The sequence below is a fragment of the Xiphophorus couchianus genome, chromosome 8, assembly GCF_001444195.1.
Source record: "Xiphophorus couchianus chromosome 8, X_couchianus-1.0, whole genome shotgun sequence".
Classification (NCBI taxonomy): domain Eukaryota; kingdom Metazoa; phylum Chordata; class Actinopteri; order Cyprinodontiformes; family Poeciliidae; genus Xiphophorus; species Xiphophorus couchianus.
In genome coordinates, this window is record NC_040235.1 from 17,614,219 (window position 1) to 17,632,879 (window position 18,661).

At 38.5% G+C, this 18,661-nt stretch overlaps 1 protein-coding gene across 1 annotated transcript; it reads left to right on the top strand.

Annotated features, from left to right (window-relative positions):
• Positions 1–6,788: 6,788 nt before the first annotated feature.
• Positions 6,789–17,414, top strand: lhx3 (LIM homeobox 3). The gene is made up of 6 exons (XM_028024824.1): positions 6,789–7,174; positions 11,530–11,701; positions 11,819–12,021; positions 13,670–13,821; positions 14,729–14,900; positions 16,108–17,414. The coding sequence occupies exons 1-6, from the start codon at positions 7,105–7,107 to the stop codon at positions 16,539–16,541; spliced, it is 1,203 nt and encodes a 400-aa protein (XP_027880625.1). The 5' UTR covers positions 6,789–7,104; the 3' UTR covers positions 16,542–17,414.
• Positions 17,415–18,661: the final 1,247 nt, after the last annotated feature.

Below are 18,661 nucleotides of genomic sequence, written 5' to 3' on the forward strand. Positions count from 1 at the left end.
CTAAACCTGTTAAGACAGCTTGCAGCTGATGCAACCATGGTCAGCACACAAAGAGAACAACAAGACTAAAAACAGACACAGTGACTGAAAACAGTTTTTACGATTAATTTTCTCTCATTTATTGAGTCCCCCAACCTGCTTGGCAATAACATCAAAACCCGACATCATGATAAATACTGGCTTTAAAACACCTAACCCCTGTGATACTAATGGCATTCTGGGTCTCTTGCTGGCTCTGACATTGAGAATGATTAATCAGCATGTAATTTACTGATATTAAATCCATTAATTTTCCAATGGATAGATTATAGCCATGAGGTCACTGCTGGCTTGTAGAGCCACTAATCAGTTTTTCCTCCTTGTGATGGCAAAACAAAAATGATAAAAGAGTGAAACATTGCCTTTGATGGTGGAAGCAAACTAATGACAACAGACAGTGGCGGCGTTGTTGTAAAAATATGAATGGGAAATGTCTTGTTCAAGAAAGCAAAATCCATCATGTTATCTGAATTCAAACTGGGGAGCCAGCGATCTATGAAGTGGGAGATCCTTAGGAGGGGAGGAGGATGGGTGCAGATTTCAGTTAGAGAGTTGGGGAGGGTCAATTAGAGTTCAGATATAACCACTGACATGCTGTTGCAAATGAATTTCTTATAAATTAAAAAACATTGATATTAGTTCTCTGATTACCTTCGTTAATGTTTTAAGATGATTACTATTAAATAATTACTCCAGAATTTGTATTTGTGATTTGAAAACCTGTGAAAAGCCCTATTAGTACTAATACTTTTCCAAGACATTCTAGTGTTTAGTAGGTGTACTTAAATTTTCACAAACTTTTCCATTTTGACATATTTCGAGTCTAATAAGTAATTTCACGCAGGAGTCTGCAATGTACAGTACAGACCAAAAGTTTGGACACACTTTCTCATTGAGTTCAATGAGAAAGTGTGTCCAAACTTTTGGTCTGTACTGTATGTTTATGTACTTCTTTTAAAGATTAATTGAAGTAACTTAAGAACTTGGTTAGAGCCCAAGCATTCATTCATTAAAAGCCAAGAATTGACAGAGAAAAGATTTTTAATTGAAATAATTCATCACCGGACCTTATACTGTATTTGTACAGCTAAAAGTAACGCACAGTGTGGTGGTGGTGTGTAGGGGAATTTGTGGATTAGTTGAAGATTGCTGGGTGGTAAGGCAAGAACCTTGTTCCTAAAGGGGTTCTCGAGATGATAGGAGTAGGCCACCTTCTCAAACAAATCTTACCCTTATAGAAAATTTCATGATTTTATTTTTTTACATTTTCCTTTTTTAAAGCAGCATATTTTCCAAATGAAATGCAAATTTTACTTTCATCTGAAAGAGGACTTTGAACCAACAAACGACAGTTCCTATATTTTTCACTGAGCCCAGGCAGGATGTTGAAAGTTGAAGTGAAATTAAAGAAAAACAACACTTCATCAAGACTTTACAAGTCTCAGTTAGGATTTCAGATGTTAAAGTTTAGTATATATTGACTGTCTGGAATGGTTGACATGTAAGACAACAAGGCTGAAAGCTTTAAAATGTATCTGACTGGACGACTGGACTTCTGGAATAATGTACTTTGGACACATGAAATCGAAGTAATGATGTCTGGTTATAATGTGCATCCCCACATTTGACAGAAGTACAGCATATCAACAAAATCAGTTGTTGAACATGGTGGTGGGGGTGTGATGGTTGGGGTTATGAACACAGTGTTAAAAGCAAAATACTTTTTAACTTTTACAAGCTGTTTATTCTTCCTTCTTGTTCATGTTAGAAGGTACGACACAATGAATGAATTAATAAATGAATCTTATTTATAACACTGTAGCTCATGCTCTTCAAAAAAGAAAACACAGCTCTCTTCAATGAGACTTGACTCACTTGTCCCATTGCAAATAAAGGTCATCAGTGACTTTTCTTTGCTCTTCAAACAAAACTCTTGGATAAAATAATTCCAGAGTATAATTTGGAAATGTTAACATCATCTATTCTTTTCAATGTAGATGGCAAGACAAAAATCTACCACCTACAAACAGGAAAGACCTGACAGCAAGTCAACATCTGTACTGGCAGTCATGCAGAGAAAAGGTGGATAAATCACAGGATAACAAGTCTGGACCTTAGACTGGTCATCGGAAGTGAATAGCTAAATAGATCGGCAGTTGCTGGCCTTTTTGTCTGTGCATGAATATAAAGGCACATGTTGGGTGGTAAAAGCGTCAAAGACTGACTGAGGATCCATTGTAATGGTTTCCAGTGGTAGCGGTCCAGCTTTGTTCCCTGTGTTGTTAATCATTAGCATATCAATATTCAGAGGGGTTAACACTGGGCAGAGGTGGCAGCCTTTTCAGAGGAAAGTACACCCTCATGCACAAGTCCTCAAATCTCTATTGGGCAGTCAGGTCTTAAGGGCCAGCTGTTCAGTTGATAAAAAGTTAGTGAGAATCCTCTGTGATCTAAAAGTAGAGGAACTTTTTATCACTGTTTGGTAGGAGTCTTTTCTTCAACTATTCAAAATTAATTTTAGATATTTGTCCAACAAGTTGAACATTTTGACCCATTTTTTCATCTTGTCATGTATGAATAACAAAAGCGTACAATGGTGTCACCCTTCCCACCCCACACCAGCCGTCCCAACTATCCCCTCCCCTCTGCTTTAGCCATCTGACCCCCAAGACGGGTAGGCTGGTGGACAGTTAGCCTTGTGTGGTGTTGGGCGTGTGTGTCTGTGTATGTTTGCAGACCAAAGCCAGCAGAGTATCGGTTAGTGCAAGGACCAAGCAGGGAAGCGGTTGGACAGTTTAGCCAGCTGCTCAGGGCTGCCAGCCTCGCCTGGCCTGGTCAGTGAAACCTTGCCAGATGGAGCCATTTCAAAACAATGAGAGTTACCCGCTATAGTTGAAAACTATATGCTGGTTACTCAGGCGACAAAGAAGGGTGGGTGTTTACAAAACTAAAATAATCACCATTTCCTTCACACGGGAATATTGTGTCCTATTTGACATCTGACATCGCAAGTATAACTGATTCAGTCAAACAAATGTACAGTTCCCATACACTGTTCTGTGTTAAGTCACCATAAAATGAAGAACTTGTGTTATGTTTTCTTAGTTTCCTTTACCCCACCTTTCACACATATTTGTGCTCCTCCTTTTTCTCCCCAAAACAGCAACAGGCCGAGGTGTCTGGGGACTGAACTCCGCATAAGAGTGACCAAGCCTGTGTAATGAGCCGTGTGATTGGTCCCCTCCCTCCCGGACAAGACCACTCTTTGGAGGACATGATTGATCATGACAGAAACACAATGGCTGCCTGGTGTCAGAGGGGTGGCATGGGTGCACACGGACCCCAACGCAGCTACACTCGGCCCCCACCCGTCCCATCTTGGTGAGTCTTGGGCAGTTACACACACAACAACATGTTTGCACATTTAGTACATGTGCACGGTTAAGTATATAAGAGAAAATGTTAAGGCCAGAACAAAAAAAGTTAAGGCCTTCTGTTTAAAGAGCTAAACAAAAATAATTAATAGTAAGTCACATAACAATCACTGTTTTTAATCATATATATATATAAAGACAGAAAGGTCATACAAGTTAGGTCATTGTAAAACTGTTTTGTCTTTACAGCCTCAGTTTATTAGTTGTTTTGTGTGTGTGTGTGTGTGTGTGTGTGTGTTTGGAGAAAAAATATTCAGCTGTAATGCTTTCCAAAAGTCACATCAACAGTTGAGTTCTTTTTCTATATTTTACAAATGTAGTAAATAATTAACCTATGTTCACTATTTCTGTTGTTTCAGGAAGAGCTCAGACTAATTTATTTTATTACAAAACCAATTAATAATTCAGAAATACATTGTTAAATTTCTGCTTTAAGGCAACATAGAGTTTCTTACACCTGCATGAAAAAACAAGTTTAATATTAGATCTAAATGAATGCACTCATGAAAATGCATATTCTAGTTCTGATATTTGCTTTTACTCCAGAAGTCTCCTGATTTTATTAAATATTAGCATTTCCTAAACCATCACATTTTGATCATAGCAAGTGGCTCTTCTTAGAACAGGGAAGAGAGGTTCAATTTCAAACATGATGCTTGTTCTTTTGAAGTGGTCCTTGTTCACACAACACTCGTGAGACCACTGATCCAGCTCATCAGGGTCAGAAATCAAGTTCTCAGAGGTGCAAAAGCCAGAGTCCTTATGGAGGACAATTAATTGCCCAGTGCAGCTGCGTTCTCAAGAGGGACGCAGGTGGGTTATCACTTTGCCAATCATTTTTTTGATGATGCTACAAAGAATTCGCTGTGTACAAACAAGAAAGGATCAGAGCCTTGATATGGTTTTAACCAATTAGTTGTAGGAAAAAGGAAAGCTATGAAAGTAACAATATGTCAAACTTTGCATGGACTTTAATGACTTTCCCACCAACCGTATAACCGTAAACCACAGTTTCAAGTTATTAATACAAAAATTAAATGTACTGTATAAAATTCTTCCTTTTATTGAAATTGAAAACAAAAATTATTCCTAGTACTGGAAAAAAAAATAAGACACGCTGATACAGTTCTAATAATATTACCTGTAAGATTTACTTATTGTAAATGAGTACTTTTGTTTTCTTAAAAAAAAACATACTGTTTCTTATAGATATCAAGAGGACGTGTCACTAAACAAACATAACAATGCCATGATGGTGTCTTTTATTATACTGGAAAAATGGCTCACCACCCAGGGCAGCATGGCCTATGGGATGCCCCCAAGCACTCTAATTGCTTATTTATATTTCCAGTCATTGAGATTGGATGACCCTCTGTGGCTGGAACAGTGAAAATATGTTATTGTAGAACTAGAACAAAAGTGGATTATAATGCTGAAGTTTCTGATTCTATTGGCATTAATTATTAGTTAGTGTTATTGCACTGCTGTTAATGGAATATGTCTTGCATTTGCTACTTTCCATTTCACAGTCTGATGCTTCACATTTTTATGCCTGAACTGCATCATTTCACAGTTAACAGAATTTTTTTTAAACTTTTTTTTTATGTTTTAGATTTGTAAAACTGTTATCTTACCTGTGAGAACAAAGTAGTTTGGATGTTGTTCTAACATAGAGTCACCTTAGACATGATCAAATTCTCGCCACAAATGATGGGCAAACTTGGATTTAATTATTCAATATTGAGTTGAGAGTCCATAGCTATTTAAACACCATTTCAGGCAGGAGTGTGGGGGAGAGGAGGAGAGGATCACCCTCCTGTGCCATTCATGCAAAAAGAAAAGAGAGAGAAAAAAACCCCACTGCTGACAAAGAGTTACGTTTCTTCATGTTTTTGCAGGACCGGTGCCCTAATTGTTTTGAGCGAACTAATGAACAGCATAGTGCTTCTATAATTGGCTTACACCAATGGTGAGCTGGGGTGCTGGGCGAGTAAAATTGAATCAAAGCTGTACATAAGAAGCAGTATTACGATCCTAATTGGCAAATGAGTAAAATGTGGCACAAAGCCAACTAGGCAGCTCTGAGTACGCGTGTGTTTGTTTACTGTAGCCAAGGGCTGTAGCCATGCAGGCCATGCCCAAGACTGAATGGGGTCCTAAGCAGAATTTGATTTTGGTACATATTTATAGACATGACTTCAAGAATACCACCCTAAAGATTGCTTGCACTGCAAATAGCATGTCTCAGAGTTAATTAGTAAATCAACAGTTTGCTGCTTTGCCATTAACATGCTAAACATAGGCTACTGCACCAAATATGTGTCTTAGTTGATGCAAAATCTGCCGAGACAAGGTTGCTCATAGTTGTTTTGGCTCAATCAAGATTCTGAATGTTTCGTGTTCCATTAGTCATTTAATCAAAAACACTCAACTTCAAACTAACTGTAATTATTGGCCAAATTGATTTATTTTCATTTTATCACTGTAGAATTTTCAACCAGATAAATAAGAGTGGTAGGTGTGTGTGTAAGAAATGTTCTGTTGGAAGCAGAAATAGGAGAGATGAAAAGGCAATGTGCTATTATGGCTTTCTGTAGGAGTGATCTAGAATTGGATGGTTTCTTGGGGGCCCTCTGCAAGCCCAGAGTTTTTAAGCATGGACTGATTTCACTTACACCAGCTCTGACAATATCTAATCATTATGGTCAAATATTAAAAACAAGACATGCAACAAAGCTTATCGTTTTTATAGCTCACTGGTTTGGTCATTTTGGCCAAGATAACAGCATGCTCATACAACGCACTCCTAACATTGAGCCATGTAGAATTTCTTTTCAAAACAAACAAACAAAAAAAGGGAAGATGGAAACGCATGTCCAGCCTTCACGTCGTGCGTCTTGAAAGACTGACACATGCAGCAAAACAAAGATAAGAAGACAGAGAGAGCGAGAGAGAGAAAGAGCGTGAGAGAGAAGGATAGGGAGAAAAAGAGAGGGAGGGCAAGAGCAGACCGCTCTCCGTGTGAGCGAGCTTTAAAGAGTGCCGTGGGGGGTGATGGAGCAACACACACGCCCCCGCAGCCAGGTTGGAGGAACTCCCCCTTCAGCACCTTGGACAGAGGCAGCGCTGCCCGCCGGAGATTTTTACTGGACGTGGGGAAGCGCAGGCTCACAGTCGGCTCAGCTGACGCCGTTCGTGGTCAGACACTTCTTGCTGCCAGCCCAGCCATCATCAGGGGTTTAGCGCCAACGAGTTACTTCATGAATATTGAAAAGAAATCTTGCTCTGGGTTAGGGTTAGGGGTTAGGGTTAGCGCCAACGAGTTACTTCATGAATATTGAAAAAAAATCTTGCTCTGGGTGACGAAAAGGAAAAAACAGGCCATCTTTTTCTTATTGTTTCTCCTTCCTTTTCCTTTTAAACTTTTTTTTTTTTTTCTTTTTTGCCCACAAGCGAAGAAACTTTACCCGAATCTAAAGAGGATACGCCGCAAAGAAAGTGTGATTTTTAGATCCCTCTCTCAGATTTTCTGAAGTTTTTTATTATTATTATTATTATCTTTTTAATTTTTTTAATCACAGGGCGCGTCTTTTTTGAGACATTTTCTTTTTCTTTTTACACTTCTTCAAAGATGCTGCTTGAACACCCAGGGTCAAGCTGTCAAAATTCTGGAAATTTTTCCCGGTACAGTTCGGGTCAAGGTAAGTCACATTTCCTTTATATAATTGATTAGCATTAGATATAGAAACAAGGTCTATATTCGTGAAGCACACGTGTTCATTTTGGGTCTGCTGAAGTCTTTAAGTGAATATGAAATAGTCAATAATGCAGCAAATCACACATGGGCCACAAACTCTAACACGCCTCTCACTTCATTATATCCAAAAAGAAACCAAACTTGCACAAATAGAAAAATTCATAAAAAATGCTAAGAGGTATTTCTTTATAGAAAATGTATGAATTTTATGAATCCATAATGAGCAATCATTGTTGGAGGATCGCACGACCAGATGCCATGCGCCACGGCTGTCATTTCACACCACAGCCAGTAGTAGCCACGGGAGCGCAGTTATAACCCACGGCGGTTAAAGGCAGCAGGCTCTGAGCCGGACAGCATAAGTGACAGACAGCGAGCAAACGCAGAAAGCCGCTCCCATCCGCACAGCAGCCAGGCCGCATGTTCAACAGGTGTCCCATTTCTGGTCTGACAGGTGGAACACCTGGGGTCTGTTGGGACGAATAAGGAAAGAGATAAATTATTTGTTGTTGCAGACGTATGAGCTTCCCATATCAAAGTTGTTTCTCAAAGTAAATGACAGAATATGAAAAGAATGGAAAATGCACTCTGAGACTGACTTTTAAAACGATTTGGACGATATCTCTTTTTAGTCGATTTGAATTCAACAAAAACAAATAAAACAACCGGATGTATTTGATCGTCTTTGCAACTTTCCCCAACTGACTGTCCATTACCCTGATGGCCATTTTATGGCTTTGTTGTCACATTACTGTTGACTCACCCCCTCCTCCCTCAACAGCATCCGATCAATATGACATAAGAAATATCTTATCACAAAGCTGAAAAGTAACTCTGGGACCTATGAACCCCACACCTTTCTCCGAAACGCCTTTCATATACTTCGGAAATGCAGGCAAATGGGGCATTGATTTTAGATTCATCAGCGGGCCCGGCCGGTTTGTGGCTCTACCCGTGATTTCCCAAGGCTCTCTTTTGTGCCAAAGATCAGTGTCAATAAAATTCATTGGGGTGCTGGCCCGATCAACATGTTATTGAACAGCCAATCTCTCCCCTAAACAAACACCTGTCTCTGAATGCTCGATTCACCTGCGTGCACAAGTAGGAGCATCATGAGTATTACTTGGATTTGTTTTTTGTTTTTTTTAATAAAATATTTTAGATTATGTCAAACGTTTTAGTTTATTATTATTATTATTATTATTATTATTATTAATAATAATAATGATAATAATAATAATAATAATAATAATAATAATAATAACAGCATTTATTTTCTTATTATTATTATTTAGCATTTTTATTTTTTCGCTTCTAAGTAGTTTGCTCTCACGATGTTTGGACCCAGGACACATCTTTGGACCAATAATAATGATGAATTGTTTGCAGTTTGTTCTATGCTGACATAAAACAAACCCAGTGGGTTGAATTTGCAATATTTCTTTCTAAAGTTAATTCGTTTATTATTATTATTATTATTATTATTATTATTATTATTATTAGTTTGTTTGGTTTGTTATTTGTTGCTTCTTTTTTCTTTACAGTTTAGACATAATTTCGATAATGTTTTGGTTGCCTTATTCCTGCCTTTTCTACTACTTCGTAGGCATGAAACGGCACCATTTTTATCCGTGCTATATTTTTTTGACGTTGCACCATTACCATAAAAGACAAATTGGCACTTTTTATTTACTGATTTATTTCTTCATGCGATAACATAGGACAATTCATTCTTTCTGTTTTACGTCCAGGTAAAACGTATCCAGTTCTCTCTCCCAAAATAAAACTGATAGATTACAAATCAAACTAACCCGATATGAACTTGACAATTTAAAGAAAATTGTAGATTTTCCATCGACGTGTTTTTATTTTTAGGCAAATAAATCAAAAGAAGATGTGAAGGTAAGAAAGAAACACTTGCTGTTTTCATCAGCAGCTTTGGTTTGACGCCTCTCTGAGCGCTGAAGTTCCACTAGCTTCTTCTCCTCTTGCCTCCTGCTCATTCCTCTTCCGGGTGAGATAGTCGGTGGTTGATGTTGATCCATCAGCCTGTCGCCCAGGAAACGGCGCAGCCAGCGTAATCCGGCACAGGCTCAAAGACAGTGAAGCATAAAAATAAAGCGTACTCCGCTGCGCCCTGGCGAGCTTTGGTGCGGGACACTTTGCTGGCCAAATTTTGAAACCACCTGCCGCGCGAGGTTTGCGTGTATATACGCGTGTGGAAGTTCGAGCCAGACTTGCTTTACTATAGGGGTAAATCATGAGGTATGGAAGGGCATGCTGAGCGTAATTGTCCCAAAGAGGCACCAAGTAAGATGCTCCTCGCTCTGCTGTCACACAGTGAGGAGTTACGGAAAGGTAAAAGCCATAGGCACGATTTCTACATCTTTTGAAGTATTCTTTATTTAACAAACCTTTTATGTGTAAAGCGTAAAGCATGACTCAATCTTCTAAATTGTTGATATGGGCTGGTGGGAGACATCTTGATACGTTTGGTTTATTAAACTGGTGTGTGCATCTTTCATATTGTACAGCTGCAGGAATTTCATTTCCTGGAGGATCAGTTTTGATGATTAGAACAGCATAAAGAGCAGAGGCCATATGTCATTTTTGCACGTTGGGACAAAAATATTTACAGGATAAACATTTGACCTTTGATCTGCGTGAATTCAGACGAGCGAAGGCAGTTTGGTCACAGCTTGAACCCTGGAAATGTCTTCTCCGGATTATGTTTTATTATTATAATCATTATTTTCATTTTTTGCATAAAAAAGGTTTATTATATGATGCACAACTTCAGTCATGCAGAAAAGTGACCATTTATAATTACAAGTGTTCTTCCGGCAATTCAGAACGGCTTACCAAGGCAGAATCTGATCAAAAATTACACACACATATATATATATATATATATATATATATATATATATATATATATATATATATATATATATAATATATACATATATTCTAATTTTTCTATTTTTCTAGTTCTGGTGTTGCATATAGGGGAATAAACTGCTTGACCCCCGGTAGTGGTGTAAGCCGTGAGACCACAGACCTGCAGCTTTCTAGTTTTACGGAGCTGCTCTAAATTATGGATGACCTGGATACACCTGTTCCTGACGCCGCTTGCTGCTGCTGATGCAAGTAGAAATGGCTCCTCAATGTTTCATGACCTGTCCTCCCGCAGAACAATAGCGGCGCGACTCCTTGCAGGGGCTGCACGAAGTGCTTGAGCTTCGTTTAATTAGTAATAAAGAGGCCGAATAACATCGTATCTGGCATTCCGGGTATCTATGTTTTTGCTTCAGTTCATTTGGTGTGGATTTATATGTTAAAGAACAGACGGTATCCACCCGTATCAAGGTTTTAAGTGGTTGCTTATTGCAATGTATTGACTTCTTCTTCCTGCACCTTTATAAAACTACACCCAGGAAAATGTGACTTGTTCCTAAAGGCATTGATCGTTTTGTTTAACCGTGAAAATCTCCACCTTACTGTTTTATTCGGATCCAATTCTTAATTAAGCATAAGTTACAAACTATACATCCTCAAGCCCAATTAAATTTGAAAAGTTTCCTGGACGTTTTAGAGAGTGTCACATCTGAATTTTATTTATTTGTTTGTTTAACCGTCTTCACCCCTTTTTACATTGAAACACATGAAGAAATCACAAACGTTTCCGAGCAATAACTGAATTATTCTGATTTCATCTCACGATAAAAACAACTGAGAAATCATTCGAAGAGTTTACAAGTTATTTTCACCAGAAAAAAAAAGATATGAAAAATTGTCATATCGCAGTGCCGTAGTAAATAACTAAACCTGACCAATCATCGAAAAAGCTTCTCACGATCACCTGGCACAAAAAAAAAAAAAAGTTATGACATAATGTATATTGTCTTATGCATTTCGGGTTTCATTCATTCATTCATTCATTCATTCATTTATGTATTATTTTCTATTATTTAGACTTGATGTTTATGCAGGAACTCGGGCTTACACGTGGATCATATTTATTTTTATTTCATATTATTATTATTGTTATTATTATTATTATTATTATTATTATTATTATTATTGAGAAAGACCTATTTGCGCGATACAATCCCTATAATAAGCATACAGTTTCATTCGTATGTTTGTATTATTTCACAAAAAAGAATAATGAACGAATTTGTCACGTTTTTACCGTGAAAGGCCGCATCATAGAAACAGGCGTCTTTTCTTTTACAGACATTCCCTGCCGTTGTCATCCAACATCCCGTGATTCACGCTTTGCCTTTTCTCCGACAGAAATTCCCGTGTGCGCAGGCTGCAATCAGCACATCGTGGATCGCTTCATCCTCAAAGTGCTGGATCGCCACTGGCACAGCAAGTGCCTGAAATGCAGCGACTGTGAGGCGCAGCTGGCGGACAAGTGCTTCAGCAGGGGCGACAACGTCTACTGCAAAGACGATTTCTTTAAGTGAGTTCCCTCCCTTTTTTTTTTTAGATGATCATTATAACTATTAATATCATTTTTGGTCATTATTAAATAATTAAATAGTTAATTAATTAATGGGAAGCCTCTCGTGTCCAAAAGGAGATTTGGCACCAAATGCGCGGCCTGTCAGCAGGGGATCCCGCCCACCCAGGTGGTGAGGAGAGCGCAGGACTTCGTCTACCACCTGCACTGTTTTGCGTGCATCGTGTGCAAGAGGCAGCTGGCCACGGGTGACGAGTACTACCTGATGGAGGACAGCAGGCTGGTCTGCAAGGCCGACTATGAGACCGCAAAGCAGAGAGGTGAGCCGACAGACTCCACAATCGGATGTGCAAACTGTGCCGTCAGAGATGCTGTGCTGCACGTTTGGCAATGTTTGCACCTGGAGTTGTACGTTTGGCGCGGCGCAGAGGTCGTCTGCAACTGCGACCTACTGGCGATAGTCGCGTCATTTTCAGCAAATCAGTCATTACTAAACAGAGGAAAGTTGAGAAAAGATGAAAGGGGGGAACGGGAGGGAGCGGGGATTAAAAGTTTGCGCTCTAAGAATTACCTCCCAATAACTTTTGTGACACCAAATAAGGTTGTGAGGGAGTCAAAAGTACAACCTAGAAAGGCTGATCTGCGTGGGAGGGGAATTGTTCGCTCATGCCAGGCACAAATATGATCTCTTTTTGCAAGACTGGCCCAAGTTATGAGCAAGCTTTGCGAACGTTTGGGGACTCCTGGTCGCCTGGGGCCCCTGGGAAAAGCTGTATGTCCAACAGGAAGTGTTGATGAAATACACTAAAGAAATCCTTCATATTTTGAAAAAGACATTTACAGAGTCTCAATTTCAAGCTATAATTATTTTTGTTGTTTGTGCCTCAATTCAATTTTATATAAGCATAATTTCAAACAAGCTGCACCAAAAAAAAAAAAAATATATATATATATAAACTGTACATATGTATAGAAACTTTTAAATAATTTGTAAATTCGAACCAACCTTCAAAATATGCTACCAAGATTATCTACAGATGTTACGCCGTAGTTTAAAGTGTTTGTGAGCCGATTGCAAACAAATACTGGCCTGGATGCCCTAGAACAAAACAAATAATACACACTGTATTACTTGTAGATCACTATAAATAAGTGATCTACAAGTAATACAGATCACTTAAATCTGTATTACTTGTGCCCCTAGATCACTAAGCTATTTTTCCTGAGGTTGGTTGTGAACATATCATTGCTCTGATCAATGTTTTATTTAACATGATTTAAAATGGAGCAGGTTCTCAGTGATAACCACTGCATCCCTTTTTCATTTCACTAGCCTTCTTTAGCTCACACTTTTGTGAATCCCAACAGGCTCATTCCAGGCCTGGGCAGGCCGAGCGTGGTCAGGGTTTTATCTCTCCATCTGTTTGTCTGTAATTTACATTGCTGATTTATGTGGGGAGTTAACACAAGTTTTTGCAAAAAATACACATGTTTATTTTGCTAATGACATGGTGCAATTACTCAGGCAGCATCCATTGGGGATGATGGTTTTTGCACTTTGCTGGGCACTTTGGAACAGATGTTCAGACAAGCAGCAAGTGTGTGTGAATTGCATTACTACAGCATAGTTTATAAACAGGGAGACACATTCTATTTTGTAAAATCTCAAAGTTGTATATCATAAATTAGCTTCTTGCAGCTATTATTTTATTAGCATGTTGCACACTAAGGATGCTCACGTAGAGTTTCTCACGTCAACGTCAACGGCAGTTTTTCATTATGACAGCAGCACTGAAAAAACATAAATCCCACAGAGCATTTACTGTATGTATGCTTCACTTTGTGTCTGCTTATTTTTCTTCTGCTTACTGTTGAATTCGTCTCCATTAATCTCATGCTGGAGCTAAAAGTCATAAAAATCAAAAAGGACTTTTAGGGTTACCGGAAGATTGCTCGTGTTTCTTGCAGAAGCAGACTCCACCGCAAAAAGGCCCCGGACGACCATCACTGCTAAACAACTGGAGACGCTGAAGAATGCCTACAACAACTCTCCAAAACCGGCCCGCCACGTCCGGGAGCAGCTATCGTCAGAGACGGGCCTGGACATGCGGGTTGTCCAGGTACAGTACATTATTCTCTATTAAGAGCTACTCCATTAGTGTCCTGACTTCATTATCAAGGGACAATTGAGGCTGATCTGGCACAGGTTCACTGTACGAACGAGTGTGCGTATAAACTTATAAGAGGAAGTGGGGAGGGGGGGATTTATGGCCTGATGTAGTAAAATGAAGTCGGCATGAAAGTCGACGTTGTTTAAGTGCAAGTCTCGTTAACAATACTGAGAGGGTCCCCTCGCATATTGTCTGCTACTGAGGAGCCTCGCCGTCGGTTGCTTTAGGTGTTAGTCGTATATATTGTTTTATTTGCAAGGACAAAACAGGGGACAGAAGCCACTAAAATGCCCCTCATTATTCAGTAAAAGGGAAGGGGTGAAGAGGGTTCGCACAGGGTGGAATATCATTAAGAAGAATGTTGAGTTGCACGCTTTGTGCACAAGTGACCTGAATGAATTACTGCTAAGTGTGAGATTAAGGATTCAAGTAAGGACAGTTAAAATTTAGACATTACAGTGAAAGCAGAGATGAGTTAGGATCAAAAATGCTGCAAAAAGTTTTAAATGATTTAAGGAGTCAAGAGGGTGGAGAAGTCTGGAAGGGAATTAATGATGTGATAAAGCAGATTTAGAGGAAACTGGTCCCAGGTCAAAGGTCAATATTCTTGTCTTGGTGTTTAAGTATGAAGTGATCATTACGGTGTGAAAATCACTAGGTTGACTATTTTCTCTTTCAGATCAAGAGATTAATTTTGTAAAATGAATTAAATTAAAAATGTTTTTTTTTTTGATGAATCACCATTTGAAAATCAAGTGACATTTCAACTTATATTTTTACATCTTTTTCTATGTATTTTTTGGTCATTTACCATTACATTTGCCATTTCTGACATCTTGCTTCTTTCACCCTTCAGGTTTGGTTTCAGAACCGACGAGCGAAAGAAAAACGACTGAAGAAGGACGCCGGGCGGCAAAGGTGGGGCCAGTATTTCCGCAACATGAAGAGGTCACGAGGAAGTTCCAAGTCTGACAATAACAGCATTCAGGAGGAGGGCATGGACAGCGATGCCGAGGTGTCCTTCACAGGTATGTTTTGTCTCTTACAAATAAGAAGAAGGTACAGACACATGGCATGTCTGAGACAAAGAGACTGAAACATAGTCATTATTTACATTTAGGTTCTTTGGTATTTACACTTTAAACACTTTTATCCAGACTTGTCTTTTTCTTTCAGCATTATGTAAAATATTTGTTATTTTACAGATTTGATTGTGTATGACATATGCCGTAAGGTTGATAGATACAGCTCGTTGCTGCTTTTGCTTAGAAATCTATTAAAGATTAAAAAAAAAAGATCTGAAACAGAATGGAGCACCAGCTACGATGTGTCTCCCACAACATCGCAGAAATGCAGATGTTGGTGGCCTAGAGCAAATGAAACAGTTATAAAAGGCAGTAGTGAGAATAAGCATTGTAATATAATGGAGCATTTTTTCTTTCTTTGTTTCAAATATCATCATGAAGTCAAAGTCACCAAAGAAAATTGCATTCAACACTGTGTTTTTGTAAAAAAAAAAAAAAAAAAGATTTTAATTACACAAAGACAGAGATTAAAAGGAGAAAAAAAATAACACCTCCTCTAATTACTTTAACTAGCAAACATGACCTTTTCAAAAAACATTTAGACAAAATGAAGGGGATATATGCAAAATCTGCTCTTTGTAGCATAATCCATAATGTAATGACTGACCAAACAGTGACTTTGTTTGCCGTGTCTCCCTTAAAATATCCAGTTTTTCATCCAGTGTTCAGATATATTTTGCAGCTCTAATTGGCAGATAAGTTATGACACCCAAACATATTGAATCATCAATGACTCTGCTTTAGCCAGATAGGAACATGAAACAAAAGCTGCTACAGTATACAAGCAATTTGTCACTTCTGCTACGAATCCACAATAAAAATGTTAGAAATGTCCACCCCCACCACAGGAATGCAGTCCAATATTTGTTTCTAAAATAAATTAAATTTGGCACAAAAGTTTACATAAGTGAATGCCTGATGTTTGCAAACCTTGCAAGTATATTCAATGTCTTCAAACTAATTTTTACAGATTTACACTAGTTTACCCTGTGATTGAAGCCATTAATCAGATTGACTAATGAATATATGTTTGCCTACACGTCAGTGCATAGGAGAAATAAACAAGAATCTGATGGGATTCACTATTGAAAATTACTTAAAATAAGGTCAAATAAACTGCTTCTACTTTTTTTCCTTTCTTGATGCACAGATGAACCGCCCATGTCAGAGCTTGGCCACACCAACAGCATTTACAGCAGCCTGAGCGAGTCCTCTCCAGCTGTAGGAGGACGCCAAACTGGCAACAACCACAGCTCCTTCCCACTGGACCACAGCACTCTTCCCTCCCAGGACCAGTTCCACGACATCCGCTCCAGCAGCCCCTACGGCCTCCCCCAGTCACCAGGGTCCCTTCATGCCCTGCCGAGACACCAGCCTCTCATCACCAGCCTCGTTTACCCCGACTCAGGCCTTTCCATCATGACTCAGAGCGGCGGACCCGGCATCAACCCCTCTGTGAGAGTCTCCATGGGGGCAGCCAACGGCCCCAGCTCAGACCTCTCCACTGGCAGCAGCGGTGGGTACCCGGATTTTCCTGCAAGTCCTGCGTCTTGGTTAGACGAAGTGGATCACGGGCAGTTTTAATTTTGACAGCGAGAAACTTGACTCTGTTGTCTTCTGCTGGCATTCTTTTTGTGTTCTGTTGGACTGAAGAAATGTGGGACTCACACAAAGGGGCGATGTCTGTGTAAAGTAGCAGAACACTGGTCATATCTCACTTACAGCTGCCAGATTAACTTAATATATAAGAGAAAATAAAAACAAAAAAACTCTCCTTCATTTAAAACATTATAACATAAATTTTGAAAATTACCAATTTGTCACTAAATCTATTCTTTGTAAATGCCACTCTGGAGTCTTTTAAAGCAAACAAGCTAGTGGAAGAGGAACTAATAAGGTTAGATGTTAGACATATATTTTTTATTTATTTATTTTTTTAATTTTACTTTTTGCTCAAATCCCATCATGCTTCTCTCATTTAACTTGATCACTTTTAGCGTGAAAAATCCAGTTCAATGCGTAGCATCTTTAAATGTCTGTTTGTTGCCAAATGTCTATACTTAAGTATATACAAAAGTATACTTAAATATACACTTAACATTTATGATCTATAAATGTGGAGACTTTATTTTTATACAAATCTGACTCTTGGACATAAAAGAAGGAGCTGGGCATGAGGACTTTGTACATTCTTGAAAAATGTAGATATCATGTTAAAATGGTACCGAGGGGTCCGATCATTTCTATGCATTTGTGTGTTCTCAAATGTGTCTCGTTTGCTTTGTTGTACCGGAAACCATCTCAAAGATGAACTGTAGAGATTGGAATTGGGGATTGGGATTGGATGTATATGTTTGTTTATGTGGAAAATGTTTTATGTATTATTTATTCCCTACTGTAATTATGATGATTCATATATAAATAGCAGGACTTTAATAAATTTCACACCTTACAGAACATGGAGCTTAGGTCTGTTTTGTCGGTCTGTGAAACTGCATATCTTACAAGTAGAGGATATCCAGTTTATCTTAAAGTATCTGCAGTTCCCTGCCATTCTGATAGTGAAACTAGAGAAAGCCTGCAGTTGTGCCTATGTCTGCAAATTGAGTATCTGGCTGCCTACCAGCACTGTATCAGGGGTTCAACAGCTCTTTAGTGGAGAAATTTGATGCAGTCAACTCATCAATTCAGAGATTACTGAGCCCTGTTTCCCCAAATGCCCCGATGGGAAAGGAATCTCCAATCCATTATCCAAGAAGGGATCGAGTGCCCCTCGTGAATTTCCTCATTTGTTTAGTTATTCAAAGTCGAGTTCAATTAAATAGATTAAACAGTAAATGTCTGCGTCACTGTGTTTACGTGAGTGGCCCGTGCCAGTACGAGTGTGTGCCCTTGCATGTTTATGCATTTCCTTTTAGTATAGTCAGCGTTCAGGCTCTGTGAATGTTTTTGTGTTCTCATGAATACTTTCTTACATAATCTTTAGGTAATGAGTTTTACAGGCTGTTAGATTTATCCGCATTGGTGAGACATTCGAACGTGCTTTACAATCAGGAAAAACAATTGTTTTTATTCGTCAAATATATTTTTTTAATTTTTTTTTTTTTTCAAAGGTGACAGGTTCTTACTTAAAACTAAAATTAAAAATAGCTTTTAAAAAAACGTAAGAAATAAATGCATTAAACGCATTCAGTCAGAATTAACATAATACAGAAAAACATTTTAAAACAAAAACTATTGAAACTCAGCATTATTGTCTCTTTTTGTTAATTGTTGTAGCATTTTGTAAGTAATCAAAGCTTTGCACATCTAGACCATTTATGCCTCTTTTGTTTGAATAAACATATCTTTCACATGCCATTTTAACAATGTCAGATTTTAGTCTTTTCCAAATATTAAGCGGTCACAGGTCGTTGCTCAAAGCTTGAAAATTAAATTTTTTTAAACAACTTGGATTCACAATTTGTTCTTCATCACAGTGCAGCATATTTTGTATTAAAATGAATTCCTCTCGACATTGTTAGTGTCTCCAGTATCTCATACAACACAATTGATCACATCATAGTATCCCTTTATTTATGGACCTTATTTCATCAGCTGTTTAGGTGTCTAGCAAAGAAAGCACACTTTTTAATATTTTCTGGATATCCAGTTCACATGTATTCAGTTCACAAAAAGATTTTACTTTGTACTTTAACCCAATG

Bases quoted from the DNA above. Each gene is read 5' to 3' on its own strand.
- lhx3 (XM_028024824.1), top strand. From the start codon at position 7,105: ATGCTGCTTGAACACCCAGGGTCAAGCTGTCAAAATTCTGGAAATTTT. The intron at 7,175-11,529 runs GTAAGTCACATT...TTTCTCCGACAG, and splicing joins CCGGTACAGTTCGGGTCAAG to AAATTCCCGTGTGCGCAGGC. The intron at 11,702-11,818 runs GTGAGTTCCCTC...CGTGTCCAAAAG, and splicing joins TGCAAAGACGATTTCTTTAA to GAGATTTGGCACCAAATGCG.